A 17,509-nucleotide genomic window follows, 5' to 3' on the forward strand; every position below is an offset into this window, starting at 1 on the left:
ACACATAACACACACTCACACTCACACACATACTCTTTCACACACACACACACACACACACACACTCACACCCACACATACACACATAAACACACACTCACACTCACACACTCTCTCACACACATTCTCTCTCACACACACACACACGCACACACACACATACTTACTCTCTCACATACATACAGAGGAACACACAAGTCTTTTAATTATGCCCTCCAAAAGATTATATAGTACTAAAATGGAAATAATTGGTTGAGATATCCTACCCCGTGATTAACCTAAAAATAGTTGGCTAAAATAAAGCTTAAAAAAATTCTTATGCTACCAAATACTCCCTTACAACTTGCCCAAGTCTTAAAATAAAACATTGTTGGGTTTTTAACTTTATCCAGTGTTTTTCTAAAAGCTAAAAATCAGTAAGCTTAGGTTGACATTAACTCAAAAATCTACATTTGGAGTTTCTTTCTCATCTGGCAGAAAGATACTGTTGTGGTTGGTCTGGCCACACAACCCAGGTCGGCTGGATTTGTCAGAAATACACGGCGGTGATTGTGGGCACCTGCACTAACAAAGCAGGTGATCTCCAAGGTGGCACGGTGGGGTTACAGCGTGTTTGAAAGCTACTTTCAATAGCGGGTGACTCCTGGATCAGGGCAGGGGATTCGAAACCGTACAGTTCGTGTGAAAAGTGAACATTTAAAAAGAATTAATTGCAATGAGAATCAGAGTTTCCTTTATGGCAAACAGATGTACCATATGAGTTGTCCGGCTGCTTACCACACCTTCTAGGGAATGAATGTGAACTGGGCTCCTTCAGGGGCACAGCATGGCACACAGGCTTACGGCAAACTCCACTGTACACCAGCAGCCCCAGTCGTCCTTCCCACAATGCAGAGCAACCATTACACTTTAGCTAACGCTTGCCTTTGGGGAGGTTATTCTCAGGGGGACTTGTTTCCTTTCCTGTTTTCTAGGGCAGAGAAACTTGCTGAACCTGAGCTCAGAGAAACAATTGTATTACCACCATCATCATCACCACCACCACCACCACCATCACCACCACCACCACCACCACCACCACCACCACCATCATCATCATCATTTTTCCCTTTGAGGTATTCAAAACCAAGAGGAGTTTCCAAGAGAAAATAACAAAGCACTCATTGGTCTGTGGTGACCACAAAGCGCCTTACGCTTCGCCACTTCCACCTGGCCCCTACCACAGTGCAGGAAGGTGTGGCAGGCTCAGCTGCTGCCTGGAGACTGGTCTGTCCCACACCTAAGACTGGTCATAGATTTCGAAACTGGAAGAAACTCCGAGGTGCCAAGTTTACTCTTTCAACCTCAAAGGGCTCTATGGCAACTCTTGGCCAGGGAAATAGGGAACACACACACACACACACATACACACACACACACACACACACACACACACACACACACACACACACACACATTTGCCCTGGCTGTCCAGCAGAAGAAGACACAGATGAACCCCAACATAGATGCCATCAATGCAAAACCATGATAACTGGGGAGCATTGATAACCAATTGCATCATTGAAGGGGTCGATATTTTTGCAGGTCACACCTGAATGATTTGACAACCTTGCAGTTAAGTTTGTTCTTAAGACTGGAGTCTCTTGGCTGAATCCCATCATCGATAATGAAAGAGACCAGAGACCGATTCCATTCTGGGTCTTCCTGACGATAGATCGGTGTGTGTCTTGCTAACTAGAATGTACTCCATAGCAGTTTAGTAGAACTTGCATCTCAGCCAATTGGTACACAGGAGAGATACCAACCCTGTCATAGCAAGGGAGTATGATCTGGGAATAGGAGAGAGCTGTTGACAGGGATGGGAAGTTGGAAGATGTCTCCATTCCCTCGCCATGTAGGGTGGGGCCAGTCTACCCCTTTCTAGAACCCTGTCAGGTGCCATATGTCATGGGCATGTCCTATGAGTCAATGTGAGTCCTAAACCAGAGGATAAAACTTCATAGGTCTTTCTACTTTGCACAGAATTTGGAACAACCATGCCCCGACTCCCACAACGAGGCCCATGCAAGACGGAGGTTTGGGGGCTGTGCAGAGTGCACCAGGGGGAAGACAGAAGGTGATTTTTCAGCATGCTTGCCTATGGGGAGAGACACAGTTACCTCTCTCGAAAGAATTCTTGATATCGTTCACTTCCACCTGGGAACCAGACACTCTGAAAATGCCCTGATGCTGAAGGCCTATGGGTAACAGAACAGAGAGTAAGCAACATGCCTTGCGTTCTAGAACCAGTTTTTTCTTTTCTCCCAGCAAAACAGACACACTCATTGAAACCCCACTGCTTGCTTTTAAATAAGGATTCTACATTGATGAGTGCTTACCATAGAGATTGATGAATCGGATGCAGCTTTCCACGATGAGAGGGATAACCTGGCCTGAGTCCTGGGGAGAGAGATGGAAACCAGAGAAGGCTGGGTCACATGGAGAAAAAAAAATCCTTCGTAAAGAATTAACAGCATCAAAAAAAAGTGGAAAGAGTTATACTCGAACAAAGGTATATTTCAGTTCTGAGGCAAGCTAAATAAAATACATTTACCATAAGAAGGCTTCAGCTTGTCTTGCTAAGCCTAGAGATGTGAAGAGGCTAATTCATACTGGGAGTGGTGGCTGTAATTCCGGCAGCCAGGAGGCTGAGTTAGAAGCCAGAATGAATACATTGTAACACCTTTGCCTCAGACAAGAGCAACAAAACCAAAACCTAACATCAGTGTTTTCCTTTAATTTAAACGTTGGAATGAATAACTCATTTTGAGAGGTTATCTCCAGTTGATTGGTGTGGAGCTTGTAAGAAGAGCACTAAGTGTTTCAGTTGTAGCGTCTTCTATCTGATCAGCTGTTGATTCTTAGGACTCTCTCCACCACATCCCTGAGACACCACCTAGGTGGTGGTGGTCACACACTGTCTCGTGGGTAATGAAAGTGCATTATGTATTTACTTAGCCTGCATCAGAGCTTACTTTTCCTTATAAAACTAAACCCATCTTTAGGTTGAAGACGAGGAAGGCTGCTTTGGCCTTCTTGGTCCACACCTTGCAAAATGCTCATTGCCCTTTACTTAAACGCTGGAAGTGCTTTGGAAACCATGGGTGTAGGCTGGCTCATGAGATGGAGGGGCCCCGGAGGCCAGTTAAACATGGATGGACGGCATGCACCAAGAGTTAAAAAGAATTACTGGGGATGGTGTTGATTTACATGTACTTTTAAGACTGATCTTTTAGGAATTAGATCTTTCCAGCAAACATGGAACTTGAAAGGGATTAGCTGGCATTGGGCACACACCCATGAGGAGGAGTTTTATTCTCAAATGTTTAAGAACTTAGTCTTAACATACTAGGACAACTGGGGACCTGTTAACTTTTCCAGTCCAGCTGGGAAGCAAAGAGTGGGAATGATGTATCTCCCCAGATGTCTTCACTGTCTCCAGAGCGGGCAGTGGACTTCTTAAGATAGAACTTTATGGCAATCTGTGGATAAAACGCTTAATGTTTCAATTACTTCTGGAGGTCAAATTAGGTTTCTCTAATTAGTTCATTTATTTTAGTGGCATACATTTTATTAATTCCTTAAAGAGGAGCCTTAAAAAAAAAACACCAAAAACTAAAATGTATTTTAGTGAAGTCTGGTTGGCTAATGAACAGTGGTGTAATTACACCAAACGTTTACTGAACACTCGGAGGGATCTTTTTCTGTAAGACACAAGCATGGTTTAATGGAAGTAACATTTTATAAACAATTCATGTCACAGTGTAATTTAAAAGAGCAACAAATACTTAATTGTGAGGGATGAAAGGGTTAGTTTACATCTCTGCTGGACTTAGCATAGAGACAGAGAATGAAAGAACAGAAGAAAACTGTTTGCATTCAGAAAGTTCTAAACAGAGTATTACATTTCTGTGGTATTAAATTAAACATTTTCCTCTTGACATTCACGTAGATAGCTGCTAATCTATTAAAAAGATTAGCACTTCATTTAGATACAGTACGTTTTATAGTAAAAATGTAACTAGCATTTTAATTTAAATTCACGGATGCCAGATGTTTGGGTAGAATATAAGGAATAAAATTATGGGCTGTCTTCCAGCCACCACCATTCAAACATCTCTCTGTGTGTCTCTTTCCCTACGAGAAGGTGGTTTTGCTATTATTGCCCTTTTGTGGTTCAATTTGGGAGAGCTCAGAAGTACATCTCAGTGGTGCAGAGAGAGACCTCTGTACCCCTGGGTTCCGGGCTACCAAAGACTCCCAGAACAGATTGCTCACAATAACTGCCTTAGCCTTTCTTATAGTTAGTCAATTTGCTTCCCTTTCACTGTTAGCTGTTAGTGAAGAATTTTCAAAATCTCTCATATGTGCACTGTCTGACACAGCTGTTCCCACACCACACCACACCGGCAAAGGGAGCGAGATGGTCCATCTGCTTCTGGCTTTCCTACCTTCTCCCTCCTCCCTGCCAGGCCCTCAGGGGCACATCTTGATGCCTCCCCTTAATTATTTCTCTCATTCTGTCTAAATAGCCCCTGCCTATAAGCTATAGGCCAGGAAACTAGATAATCAAGTCAAATTTGACAATAATGTTGTATTAAATTAGAGTCAATAGGAGCTTAAGGCTCGAGGCAATGGCTTTGGGATTGCTGTCTAGGTTGTCCAGTGGCTCTTCATTTGATTTCAGGGTTAGGGCCTCTTTCAACCCTCTCCCCATCCCCCGCCCCAGCTTCTAATTTCTCTTCTGTATGCACATATACAAGAATGTATTGAAGGGTCATGTATGAGGCAGGCACACACACGCATACACGGTAGTGTGAGCCTTTTAACCATTAGTTCACAGGTTTAATGAATAGCTCTATCTTTAAAGGAGGTAATATATCTATAACATATAATTCATGGACTTTATAAAATATTTAAAAATGTACCTTTTCTACTGTAGTCAGTCTTCAAAAACACTGCAGGCCATCTCATGAAATGTTATCTCTAATGGGAAAGTCTCTTTTTCATGTGCTTTATATCAGAATTCATAATTCCATATTAAATGACTTTCCCTCAGATCTGATACGTTTGCCAAACACAGCAGGTAGAAACTGCTATCCCTTCTTACTGGTGAGGATTGTTATCTTTCAATTAGTGTCTGATCTGCACAGTTTTTTTTTTTCTTTCTAAGTAAAGCCTGTTTATAAGCTGTCTAATTTCTAACTGCAAACATTTTTCTTTTAAAGAGCTTCAAAACTCTAGTTAAAGCAAAGTATGGGTATGGCTTGTGAGTGATGGCAAGGCGTAGAGGCTCTTGTTTCCGTTCAGCACGGTACCTGGTGTCTTGCGTGAGAGTTCCTTCGTCCCCGGCTAGAAGCATTATCAGAAATACAGGATGAGAAAGGAGACAGAGAGTAAACACGGCAGAGATACAAGATTCAGACTTCAGGGCCGTACAAAATTTATCCAATATAATGAATTCCTTAAGTCACGAGAGTGCGTCTAAACACGGATTTATACCGTGCCATCTCATTGGCACAACTCAAGAGAATATTTTTTATTTTGTTTATCTTTTCCTTCTCCTACAGTTTTTGGCTTGGAAAGAGAATACTCTTTCCTTTGCCATATGATAACATGCACATTCATTCATTTTCTTCAGAAGGTTCTCAGTCCCAACATTCTTGTCCCTCTGACTTCAGGAAATATTATATTGATTTTCTGGGAAAGCGAAGAGCCCCAGGACAGACATAATGACCTGCCTCATTCGCAGGAGGCTGAGGCCATTATAGTGAGAAGCGTGGGGGTCAGCCACCCAGTGGTGGCTGGTGCTGTACCTTGACGAATGTCTCCAAATCCCCATTAAACAACTTAGCATTATACTGGGAGCGGGGCCTGGACTTCCTGTGTTTCTGGGGCTTAGGGGGGACGTTTGGAGGCCTAAGGGAAGGGAACATAATTACTGAGCATGGCAGAAATCAGACAATCAATGAAATACCCCTAGGTCTTATCAAAATAACAAAACCAGGGATCCTGGGTTCCTTCCCCACCCCAGCCCAGGAACAAACACTCCCACCCCTCTCCTTCAATCTGCTTTTAAGAACACAGGAATTATTCATTTAGACTACTGGGTTTAGACTATGGTGCTTCTACGTGCTAGAACTGGAGTTTTTAATTTTTATATCTTCTTAAATATGGTGAGCACTGTGAATGGCTATGCTGAGCTATCTAGCCAAATGTGGTAAAGCCACGTTTCTGTTTGGCTCACGAGTTATATACCGAAACACAAATGTAAAAGGGCATCGAGAGATTTCCAGATGAGAAATTAAAAATATTTTCGGTTAGGTCATAACTCTTCAACGCAGGTAGCACTGCACTGCTCAGTATTCCTTAGGCATCAATGGGATTTCATTTTGTGTACATATTCTTATTAACAGATCACCCCTGGGAAAATTAGGGTCTGGTGTCAATATGGTTTCTGGCTGTGGGGCCCTAGACATACAGGAGTTACTGTTTCTGCTGAATGCAGGATGCCCTTGCCCACATATTGGTGGGACAGTAGGTCACACCCTTTGTGTTGTTCTGGGCTCTCCTGTCTGTTTGCTCTGGTGGATAAGCTGGTCTTTCAGGCATATCACATCCAGTGTGCCACATGCTTTACTGGGAAAGCCTGCACCAATCAACTCGCAGTATAATTAGAAGGAGGCAGCCTCTTCTGCTCTTTCCCCTTAGAGGAGAAGAGGAAGGACCACAATGATCAGACTCAATTTCTGTATCTCTGCTGGTAAACCTCTGCAAAACAGACAGGAGAAGGACTGCCGTGCCTAGAGACTGTGTAACCCTTCGTGAAGCCGGATTCTTTAGACGAATGACCTCTGAAGTTCAGTTGGCTCAAGTTCAGAAAGTCCAGTTTAAAAACAAAAAAAAATCCCAAGGAATTTATGTGAAACCCTGAAGAGCTCATTAGATATTGGCACTGCAATCAGCATGTGTACGAGAGAACAAACCTGCGGATACAGCCTTTCAAGGCTACACTCCCAGAATCTCCCAGCAGGGGGGCTATGACTAATGGGGTACAGAGCCAGCAGCACCCGAAGCCCTGTGGTGCCTGGGATTTAAAAGGAGCCTTTACAAATACACAGAAATGTGTGGGGGACCTACGCCTTGTCCTTCCCCAGTTAACATTTCTCAGCTATTTTTATACTCTAAATTCCATGCTGCGCACGAAAAGGGATGCGGCAGGTGTGAAGGACTCAGGCAACGAGCTGCCAAAAGCCTGGTCAGATTTACTAGATACCGTCACGTTTTCATTATCTTATAAGTGTTTTTCTGCTGCAGATTTTAGTATCAAGGGGTGACTGCCCCTGAAGAGACAGCGCTTCGTTACAGCACTCAAAGGCAGGGCTGCTCTGGCACTCCACCACGGAGTGGGTGGGAACTGCGGGCAGCTCAAAGGCTGGTCAGGAGACGGAGGAGGGCGGAGAAGGTGAAAAGCGTTCTTTACTGTGGCTTTCGTGGGAAGGAACGGGTACAGCGCGGAAAGCAATGACTGAATTGTATAGTTTGGATGACCTGGGTAGCTTCTGCAGCAAGGAGGTTGTCTGGTGCCTGGCAGTGGGGTGTCCAGGCATGGTGGCCCTGAGTGAAAGAGCCAATCAGAGCAGGCTCCGGATGAGCTAGTCTGCATGTTGAAACTTAGACTTGGAAGGCCGTTCTGGCAAACTTCCAAAGATGGTCTCTCCAGAACGAGCAAGGGCTCAGGACATCAAAGCATCGGATACAGAAACCAGAAGGCCCCAGTGTTAAAGAGCTTCACCTGCTTCTAGCCTCAAACAGAACACAGCCTCAAACGCTCGGAGTTTTGCCACATCAGCTCCTGCGGTGTCTGGCTGGTGTGCAAATAACACCACAGAGAAACAAAGGTCATCATAAATGTTCTCCAACTCAAATCAGAACCTGCTTCCAGATATTCCAGCAAGGAGATTCACAGTCCTTGTGGGTGGGTGCAGGGTGAGGGGAAGGAGGATTTGCCACAGGTGTTAGAAGTTACATTTTAGAATCAGAGGTTAAAGTCCCCAAATTTCAATATATCTGTAGTTTTCAGATAGTAGGAAGTGTAGCAGGAGCCGGAAGCAGGTTATTGTTACTACTTACTAAGGGAGTTGGTACACACACCTATTACTTGCTAGCTAAATTGTCATGCCAAAAGTGTCGTCAATCTATTTTTTAAAAAAGTTAATGTGTTTGGGATTAGATGAATTAAGCCTGCTCACTCGGGTCCAACGGCTTACCAAGGAACTTTGCGATTCCATGGAAGACAACCTTGGTTTTGTCAGAGCCCTTGTCTGAGGACCCCAGGCATTTCAAGGCCCTGAGCTTCGTCATGCCCAGACTATCTGCTATAGTCGTTAGCTGCTCCCGTTAAAGAGAAGAGACCACAGATTATGATAAAGTATCTTCCTACCTTGTAGTCATGTATTCAGCTCTATGACCTGCCAAAAAAATAAAAAAATAAACAAAATAATTAGCCAGGCGGACTCAGGGGTTGGAGTTGATAATCTGTGCTCATCTGTTTTCCCAGGATGTCCAGTTAGCAAAGAGCCACAGATCTTGTGGTAGAGAGGATGTGAGTAGCAGATGATAATAAGATAATTCAAAGTCATTATTTTCACAACATCTCAGTCCAAAATGTATCAAATTCTGTAGGTTAGAGAAACAGGTTTCATTTGGCAATTGGAGGCAGTTTCACTCTTTTTTTTAAAACCAGAAATTGCTGCTTGATCGTAACTTCAAGTTTACACATAAAATACACGCAAAGCATGTCTGAAAGCTTCCTGCTAGCTATTTGCTGCTCTGAGTGACAGAGAAGCAAACAAGGTGGGGCGAACTCAGTTTCCCTTTGACTACGTTGATGTGCTTTCTGTAGTTTGAAATCAGGGCACTGGGAGAGAACTGTGTTCCTTAAGCTGAGCCGACACAGACAATAACATACAAACATATGAAGTTACACTACATTTTACCACCTTGTAAGCTAAGAGCCTTTCAGAGTTCTGTCATTGAAACCACCAGCTGCTGCTTCTTGCAAATGACAGGACTGCATTGTTCTAGAATGCACACGGTCTGTGTTCATTTTACGTTTGTAAGCGTCCATGGCTGCCTGTAGGCTCTTCATGCATTCAGGGACAGCGTGCTAAGGGGTGGGCCGGTAGAACCATTCGGCTGGTTTGTTTACAAAATGAGGACACAGCCCTGAAGGAGTCTGAAGCTACATCTGGCAGAGAAAGGCCTCGAGTTGTAGCACAGGTGGGTGAGCCCGGCCCATCACGCGACACAGCGATTCAGACCTATAGGACAAGGCTCAGCGCACAACTAGCGGGTGCTGGTGAACTCCGCTAGACCACAGCGGGGCCCGTGTCTCTATCACCTGTTCTGGAATAAGAAGTAACTCGAAATACTTGATATGTGTTGATTAAACAGGGGACCACAGACTTGTATCAGGGGACGTCATTCTTCACACAGATCTGAGCCACTGCAAGTGCTGGCAGGATTAGTTCCCAGGCAGAGCAGGAGGGAGCTGAGTGTGGTATGTGGCACTTTATGGATATCCCAGTGGAGACGTCTGTGGGGAGCTGGGTTAGACTGGGTTCAGTCGGAGGGAAGACAAGCTTCAGAATGGCCATCATTTCGGTGGTGCTGAGGCAGTAGGAGCTGGCTGAGACCACCCTCAGTAGGATGAGCAAAGCACTGGAGGTACAGACAGTCTGGTTTGTCTGTTGGTCATGTTATCTGCTTTCTTATGACATCAGTGTGATATATTAGTCAGAACAGATCAGAAACTATTTGACTAAATATCCCAATCATTAAATAAGCAAGAAGTTCTGTTCGGTATTTGCACTGTGTACTTACTAACCTTGAGGCACAGTGGCAATAAGTAACCTTGGTACGGAGGCTGGCCTAGAACTCCTAAACTTCTTGCTTCTGCCCCCTTGGGAAAAGTATTTGTATGGTACATGACCTAAGCCCTTCATATTAAACATGTTAACTTGCAATTTTCATAACAACGTTTTAAAAATTACTTATTCTATTTATTTTGAGTACACTGCAGCTGTCTTCAGACATGTGTCGGATTCCATGACACATGGTTGTGAGCCACCATGTGGTTACTGGGAATTGAACTCAGGACCTCTGGAAGAGCAGACAGTGCTCTTAACCGCTGAGCCATCTCTCCAGCCCCTCATGACAATTTTTATGAGGTAGCTTCTATTGTTGTTACTGAGCACAGGAGAGCATGACCCATCCCAGGTCCTGTTAGTATAGTGTGGGCCTGACAGTAGGGTTGAGGTTTGTTTAAGTTACAGATCTGAAATCACAAGTATTATACTACACTACCTTAAAAAACATGGGTGTTGGGGTGGGGATGTAGCTCATCGGTAGAGCACTGGCTGAGTGGTCAACAGACTGTGAATTCAATCCTCATCACCAACACACACACACACACACACACACACACACACACACACACACACACACACAAAGAGAGAGAGAGAGAGAGAGAAGGGGAGAGAGAGAGAGACATGTACATTCACACACAGACATGTACACAGTCACATTCACACACAGAGACACACACATGCACACACACACATACAAACACACAGAAACATGCACATACACACACAAATGTGTACACAGTCACATTCATACACAGAGACACACTCACATGCACACAAAGACATGTAGAGACACTTGCATGCATACTTACACACACACACACACTCACAGACACACACATACACACACACACACACACTCACACACACATAAACTAAAAGCTAAGTTTCTGGGCAGGGGAGGTGGTTTAGTTGGTAAAGTGTCTGCCATGAAGTATGAGAGTGTGAGTTCAGATCCCAACACCCATGACAAAACTGAGCATCATGATCATGGCACATGTCTCTAAGCCCAGGACTTGGTAGGGTAGAGACAGGAAGATCTCTGATGGTCACTGGCCAGCCTAAGAACTTGTCGAGCTCCTTACTTCAGTGGGAGATCCTGTCTCAAAAACATAGTGCAGTGTGATCCAAGAATAATATTGTGTGCTGACCTCTGAGACCTCCACAGGCATGTGGGCAGACAGGCATGGACACCTGCACATACATGTGCACACATGCACATGAATAGGCATGTGTACTACATGCACATCCACACTCAAACCTAACTTTTGTTTTCCCTTTGGAAAACACTCTTGAACAATCTTAGAAGAAAGAAATGGATCCCAGTGTACTCTTTACCTGCCTAGTATGGCTAAAATAAAATACAAAATAGCGAAAAAATTCAATTAAAAACCAAAATTACACAGACATGTGAATATGCAAATTAATAGACATTTAAGTTGGGGAGCCTGGCCTAATTACTTTTATGTGGTTTGATGCTAGAGAAATGGATGATTAGTAAAAGTAAAACACCTTATAACCTGGAAATTTTGCTATTTTTGCAACTAATTATTTCCTAAATTGAGAACAAGATGAACAAGATGATTTCTACCATTTTGCTTTCATTGATGGCTAATAGTATGAGATAAAAGATTAAAAACCTACACAAGATACATTTTGAATGATGAACTGAGAGCACCTGTCAGGAGATAACATTCCTCAGTGTGTCTCAAATGATGAATGAGGTTTTATTTTTTAATCAGTATTGTCAGTAACAGATCGATAACACACAAGCAAGGAAGACTCACTGTCCAAAAGAAGTGTGAATGGGTCCAGTGGTCTGGGGATTAGATTTCAATCACTTCCTCTGGAAGCTTATTTAATTATTAAAAAGCAAGGAGCCCCCACCTCCCACCCCATATAAGCTATTTGGAGAGGAAAAAAAAATCCAGGATTAATTATTTTTTCTTTGTAAAAACAACACCTTGGACAATTTTTCAGGCATGGGGGTTGTTGCTCAGATAGAGATCAGCCTTGCTCAGTATTTCAGGCTCCCTATCCATCCTCCTGCCTCTGTCTCCCAAGTGCCTTGACTACAACCAGGGATAAGTGCCTTCTTTGGTTTCTCTTCCATTTGACTTCAGAATTGTGAAGTGAATTACTTTTTGCATTTAAATGCATGGTATTTAAAATGAAAGCTGCAAACAACCTTAGGTAAAGAAAAAAGGTAGAGAATAATCCTTAAAGTCCATCTAGCTTGAACTGGACAGGGATATCTTTGATTCGTCCCCTAATGAGGATTGATAAAGGCCCGGTGGCAATAATTCCCAGCCATTTTTCTTTTTTAAACACCATAGACTACTGTGGTGCTTTTGTAAAAAGACATAATTATCTACAACCCGATTATCTTTTGAAAGAATATTTGTACTCCTACTCAAAGACAGACAATGGATTATTCCAAGATAACCTACTTAATTCCTTTGTCAAAAAAACCTTACGCCTAGGACAAGAAACATTGTAACAGAGAGCTTGGTTCCCACTGTCACATTTCTGTGTAGCAAAATTGTATAGATATTTCCACCCTCTTACTTCCGAATACCTCACACAAAGAACCTGATATGAACAGGAAGGCTCATTACTAGATTAAAAAAAAAATATCGGTGTCCCAGTTTTAACTATATATCTCATTTACTGTGGGGGATTTAACTTTTATTCAAAAAGAAACCATATCCCTAAAAGATCGAGCAGCCTTGTGGGGATGAGAAAGAAGAGGGTGACCTTCAGAGCCCATTCGTGTCTTTCTATTTCCGGACCCTTTAAAGCCTTGGGATTGTGAGTTTAGAGAATGCCGCTTTAAGAGTCTGATCCAGTTGCTTTGCTGTGTTGTAAATCAAAGAACTGACGGGGCCACTGGTAGCCTGCCAAGAACGGGGCGGCAAGGCGGGCCAAACACATGTCCGTAGTTAGAGTTTCATCTGTGGACGATCAACTGCTAAATCCCTGGGCTAGGCTCTATTTGTTTTACTCCGAAGGCAGTTTTTGCAGCATTAAGTCTGGGAGAATTCAGAGGTATTCCTATCCCAAATGTCAAGCCTGTCCTCAAACCACCACTTACCCTGGACTGCTAACCTTATTTAACCAGATGGGACTTGGATCCCTTCCTAAGGGCTCACTCACCATTGGACTGTTTTTCCACGGGACAGGCACCATTAACTCGGTTAAGTCTCCTCTGCTGTAAGCCTGCTAACACTGAACAGGACTTGCGTAGAAAGCCAGCAGGCTTGCACGGGGTGAACCTTTTAAAAGTGGGGTGTGCATCTCATGCTCAGCTTTTCTTGGAGGGTTAAAGCCAGCAGCAGTGAGTGACCAGCAGCTGACAGACAGTCAAGCTGGGAGAAGCTACTGCAGAGCAGACAGGTCTGTAGCCAGTCTGAGCATGCTACTCTGACAAAAACCAGCCAGGTCCCTTCCACAGACATAACGGAGTATAATGAAGCTATGTCATGGGGACCCTGGAGCTCACTGAAAGAAATTCCAAGACAAAGGAATCCTGGCTTGGTGTTGACAAGGTATGATGGCTTTACACCGTGTGTCTAAGGACAGCCTTTGGCAAATGGTCTCGGCCTACAGGCCAAAATGTAGCCCGATCCAAGAATGACATGGAGAATAACATTAACCAGTGTGGCTTTTCTCTCTAGGAGACATAAAAGAATTTATGCTGAATGACTACCATAAAAGCTTCAGAATGTGGCTCCAAGCCACGTTAACGTTTGCCTGCTCTTGGTGCCAAGAGTGAGCACACCCCATGGCTCAGAGCCCCCGGTCTCACCATGTCCACAGTGGCTCTCAGTCTCAGAGGGGGCACTTTCATGTCTGAAAACATTTCAAGCATTTCTCCACACTGAGGAGAAGTTATGCTCTGGGGGCAGCAAAGGACCTCGAGGGCATTGTTCCAAATATCAGGCACTTGCAGAAAATGGGAAGAAAAAAAGGAATTTATTATGAGAAAAAAAGGGGGTGGGGGAGGCTAGGACATGATTATTTAAGAAAAACTGTTCAAAGATAAAAAGGCTTAAAAATAAAGTTTAAACCTACAGAAGAAATCAAAGAACAGTACAAGAAATTTCTTGACCATCTTCACTTAGATTTCACAATTGTCTGTCTGTCTGTCTGTCCCTTAGAAAATCCTGAGCCATGATACCAGGAAGTAAGTTCAGGACATTGTGGCATTCCAGCAAGCTCTTTTTTTTTTTAATTTTTTTTTTTTATTTTAAATTTAAGAGTAAGGACATTCTTCTTTAAAACCATAGTATAATTATAACACAGAAGAAAACTAAGCCAGCAATATTTAACCTGTAGATCGTATCCATTTCCCATTACGCTTAAAATGGCCTTCATAAGTTTTGCCTTTTGATTCAGATTTTAGTTAAAGTTGGCACACTGCACTTGTTCTTTTTTTTTTTTTTTTTTTGTATGTTTTTTTGGTTTTGACTTTTAACCTTGATGCTTTTGAATACTTAAACCCCTCCCCCTTTTTTCTTTAGGTTCAATTTGGAGCCCAGGGAACCGGAAGTCATGCATGACAACTTTTTGCCCTGCGGCCATTCTCTAAGGATGAGGGGTTCTTAGGAGAAAACCATAAGGTGAGGTGGTGGATATACTGCTTTATGGGCAAGAAAGGTTCCAGCGTGGCAGCAGGCAAGAACTTAGGTATAAGATGGGAATCTCTTAAAAAAAAAGGATTTATTTTTATTTTATGTGCATGAGTGTATTGCCTGCATGTTTGTGAGTCTCCTCTCTCTCTCTCTCTCTCTCTCTCTCTCTCTCTCTCTCTCTCTCTCTCTCTGTGTGTGTGTGTGTGTGTGTGTGTGTTTCCTAAAGAGGTCAGAAGAGGGCATCGGATTTGCAGGAACTGGAGTAAGCCACCAGGTGGGTGCTGGGAACCCAACTCAGATCCCAACAAGTAATGAAAATGGCGGAGCCACCTTTCCAGCTCTGGGAGGCTCTTGAATTCAGCCTTCACACACCTTGACCTTGTCCTCTCATTCCCCACCCCTTTCTGCAGTGCCCCCTTTCATTTTGTACAATGCCCGGCAGGATCCAGTGTAAACAGAAAACCGAAGCTTTAGACCCGGAGACCTTAAATAAGCCAGAGCTTTGCCTATGTGTACTCATTTTTCTTTCTACATGTTTATGAAGACAGAGAAGAGAAGCCATGTTTGTGTAGTCCTCTCTGTTTGTAGTGTGTCCCTACTCCAGTCTCCTCACTCGGAAAGATGAGGAGACTGGCAGGGCCCTGTTGAGAATATGGTTTGTAATAACACATGTCTGAGAACGCTTTGTTAGTGTTTAGTGCTATTGTTTCTGTTACCAGATGCTGCAATATACGTGTGTGTGTGTGTGTGTGTTGTGTGTGTGTGTGTGTGTCTGTCTGTCTATCTATCTATCTATCTATCTATCTATCTATCTATCTATCATCTATCTGTATATATCATACATATTCCATCAGATCATATCTCAACTACCAAAAATACTTAATGAAAAAAAGAGGATTCCTCAGACTGGACAAACTGGTTTCTAGAATCCCAAAAGGCAACAGATGAGACAGGTACCAGCCCATTCAAACGGACAGGATGAGATTAGAGGACAAAGAAGCCCAAGGCAGAGACTGGGGTCAGTACTTGTGGGTCCCTCCCCAATGGAACCTCCCCACCCGAGTCACTCCTCTTCCTTGGCCCTACCTTCCAGATTAAAATGGCTTCAGTGAGAACACAATTATCAGGTAACTCGGTTCAACTGAAATCTTATCACAGGACAGCATCCTATGATTTCCAGGGCCGCACACTCACAGACTTCACGCGCTTCATAGAACACCCGTGATAGGACACACATGCCAGACCGCTCCCCCATTTGCTCCCAGTACTCTACCTTCTCCAAGAGTCCTCTGCAGCAAGTCGTGCTTAGCTTGGAGCTTTGTGATGAGGCTACTGCCTTCCAGGAACTCTCGAAGTTTCTGCAGAAAGGCAAGGCAGGAACTTAAGACCTCCTAGTGTCAAGGAACTTCCCAGGGGGGTCGTTAAACCCTACCACTTTACCTGTCTGTCTCCTAGGATTCTGTACTCAAAGTGTAATCTCTAGGCTAGCAGACTCAGCCTTCTCTTGAGAGCCTGTTGGAAATGCAGGCTCGGGACTCCCCCGCCCCAGTCCTGCTGAAACAGGCTGCATTTCAGCAAAGTCCCCTGTGGTGTGCACCCATGTCAAAGCAGACAAGGCCTGGACTTGGGGGGGAAAGTGATTACTGTGCAAGTAGCCTGGAGGGCCAAACTCAGGGTGTGCCCATAACCACTAGGGTGGTGTTGGAAACAGGAAGACCCTAGGTGCTCACTGGTTCAGAGAGAAATCCAACTCAAAAGTAAGATGGGTGAGCAAACCAATAAGACATCCCCACAGTACTGTAGCTCCCCTCCCCCAGCCTGTTTTTTGAGAGGCGCTAACTCCTAACCTCTACCCAGACTGGCTGAATCGGGAACTTTGAGGGTGCTCAGGTGACCATATTTTAAAATCAAGGCCTCCAGAAAGACTCTGGCATCTTAACTATAGAAATTACTGGGCAAGTGTGGTCCCAGGCTCTGTCAAGAGAGGTTGGGGGGCAGGGAGTGGGCGCACCATGAAGTAGAACTGCTCAGTTTCTTGCTGGTTAGCTCGTCTCTTGGCGATGCTGGGTTTACTCAGATAGGTTTCGGACACGGTGGACTTCACAGACTCTGTGGATCGGCTGTGCTGGAAGCACTCGGACACATCGTAGTCCTCAATAGTGACCATATCTTGGATCGTCTGGAGGGTGGCTTCTGTCGTTTTCTTGACCTGGGAACAGAAATGCATTTCTCTCATTAGCATCCTGTCCTGTGAACCCTATACTACTCCATGAGAGTTGGTCAGTTAGGGAGAGAATACTACGGAGCATGGTAGGTAAGGAAAGAGAGCCAGGCCCACTGGACCTCAGACCACCAGTCCGTGTTTCTGTACATCTCACTGGAGACAGTCAGTGTCATTTCTACTCACTCTTACCTTTTAAATTAAGGCAAAACTGCAAACAGAAAAAAATACACAGGCCATAAGGGTTGGAGATTGGTTCTAATGCTTTGATTCTATTGGGAATCTGCATGTCCAAAGGCTAACGGTCCTTGTCCTGAATTGGTTTTTGATTGATCAGTAAAGATGCCAGAGGCCAGTGGCTGGGCAAAGGGAGACAGGCAGAACCCTTAGAGTAGGCTAGGACGCAGCAGGGAGGAGAGAGGAATCAGCATAACTGGGGGGGGGGGAGATGCAGAGGGACACAGGAGCTGCAGGAGAGAAAGCCAACCAGCCATGGAAGAATTTGTTAAGTGGCCACTGGCCACTTCCCGGATTGGGCCTGGGGTAGCAAGGGAAGGTTAAGGAGTGCCCAGACTTTGTACCAGATAAGGCATTTAAAATAAGCTTGTGTGTGTGTGTGTGTGTGTGTGTGTGTGTGTGTGTGTGTGTGTGTGTGTCTTTCATTTGAGGATACAAAGATAGCCCCT

General features: G+C 44.1%; 1 protein-coding gene across 2 annotated transcripts in view; it reads right to left on the reverse strand.

The window, feature by feature from the left end:
• Nucleotides 1-17,509, reverse strand: part of Srgap1 (SLIT-ROBO Rho GTPase activating protein 1) — a 265,489-nt gene that overhangs the window by 37,957 nt on the left and 210,023 nt on the right. Inside the window, exons 9-14 of one of the 2 annotated variants that reach the window (XM_032913187.1) lie at nt 16,614-16,811; nt 15,876-15,960; nt 8,483-8,510; nt 5,358-5,391; nt 2,379-2,439; nt 2,160-2,237 (exon numbers count right to left, since the gene is read on the reverse strand). In XM_032913187.1, coding sequence (XP_032769078.1) covers nt 2,160-2,237; nt 2,379-2,439; nt 5,358-5,391; nt 8,483-8,510; nt 15,876-15,960; nt 16,614-16,811 — 484 coding nt within the window. Of the gene's footprint in view, nt 1-2,159; nt 2,238-2,378; nt 2,440-5,357; nt 5,392-5,855; nt 5,959-8,482; nt 8,511-15,875; nt 15,961-16,613; nt 16,812-17,509 lie in introns of both variants that reach the window. The other variant, XM_032913180.1, reaches the window with a different exon arrangement.

Source organism: Rattus rattus, chromosome 1 (assembly GCF_011064425.1).
Source record: "Rattus rattus isolate New Zealand chromosome 1, Rrattus_CSIRO_v1, whole genome shotgun sequence".
NCBI lineage: Eukaryota > Metazoa > Chordata > Mammalia > Rodentia > Muridae > Rattus > Rattus rattus.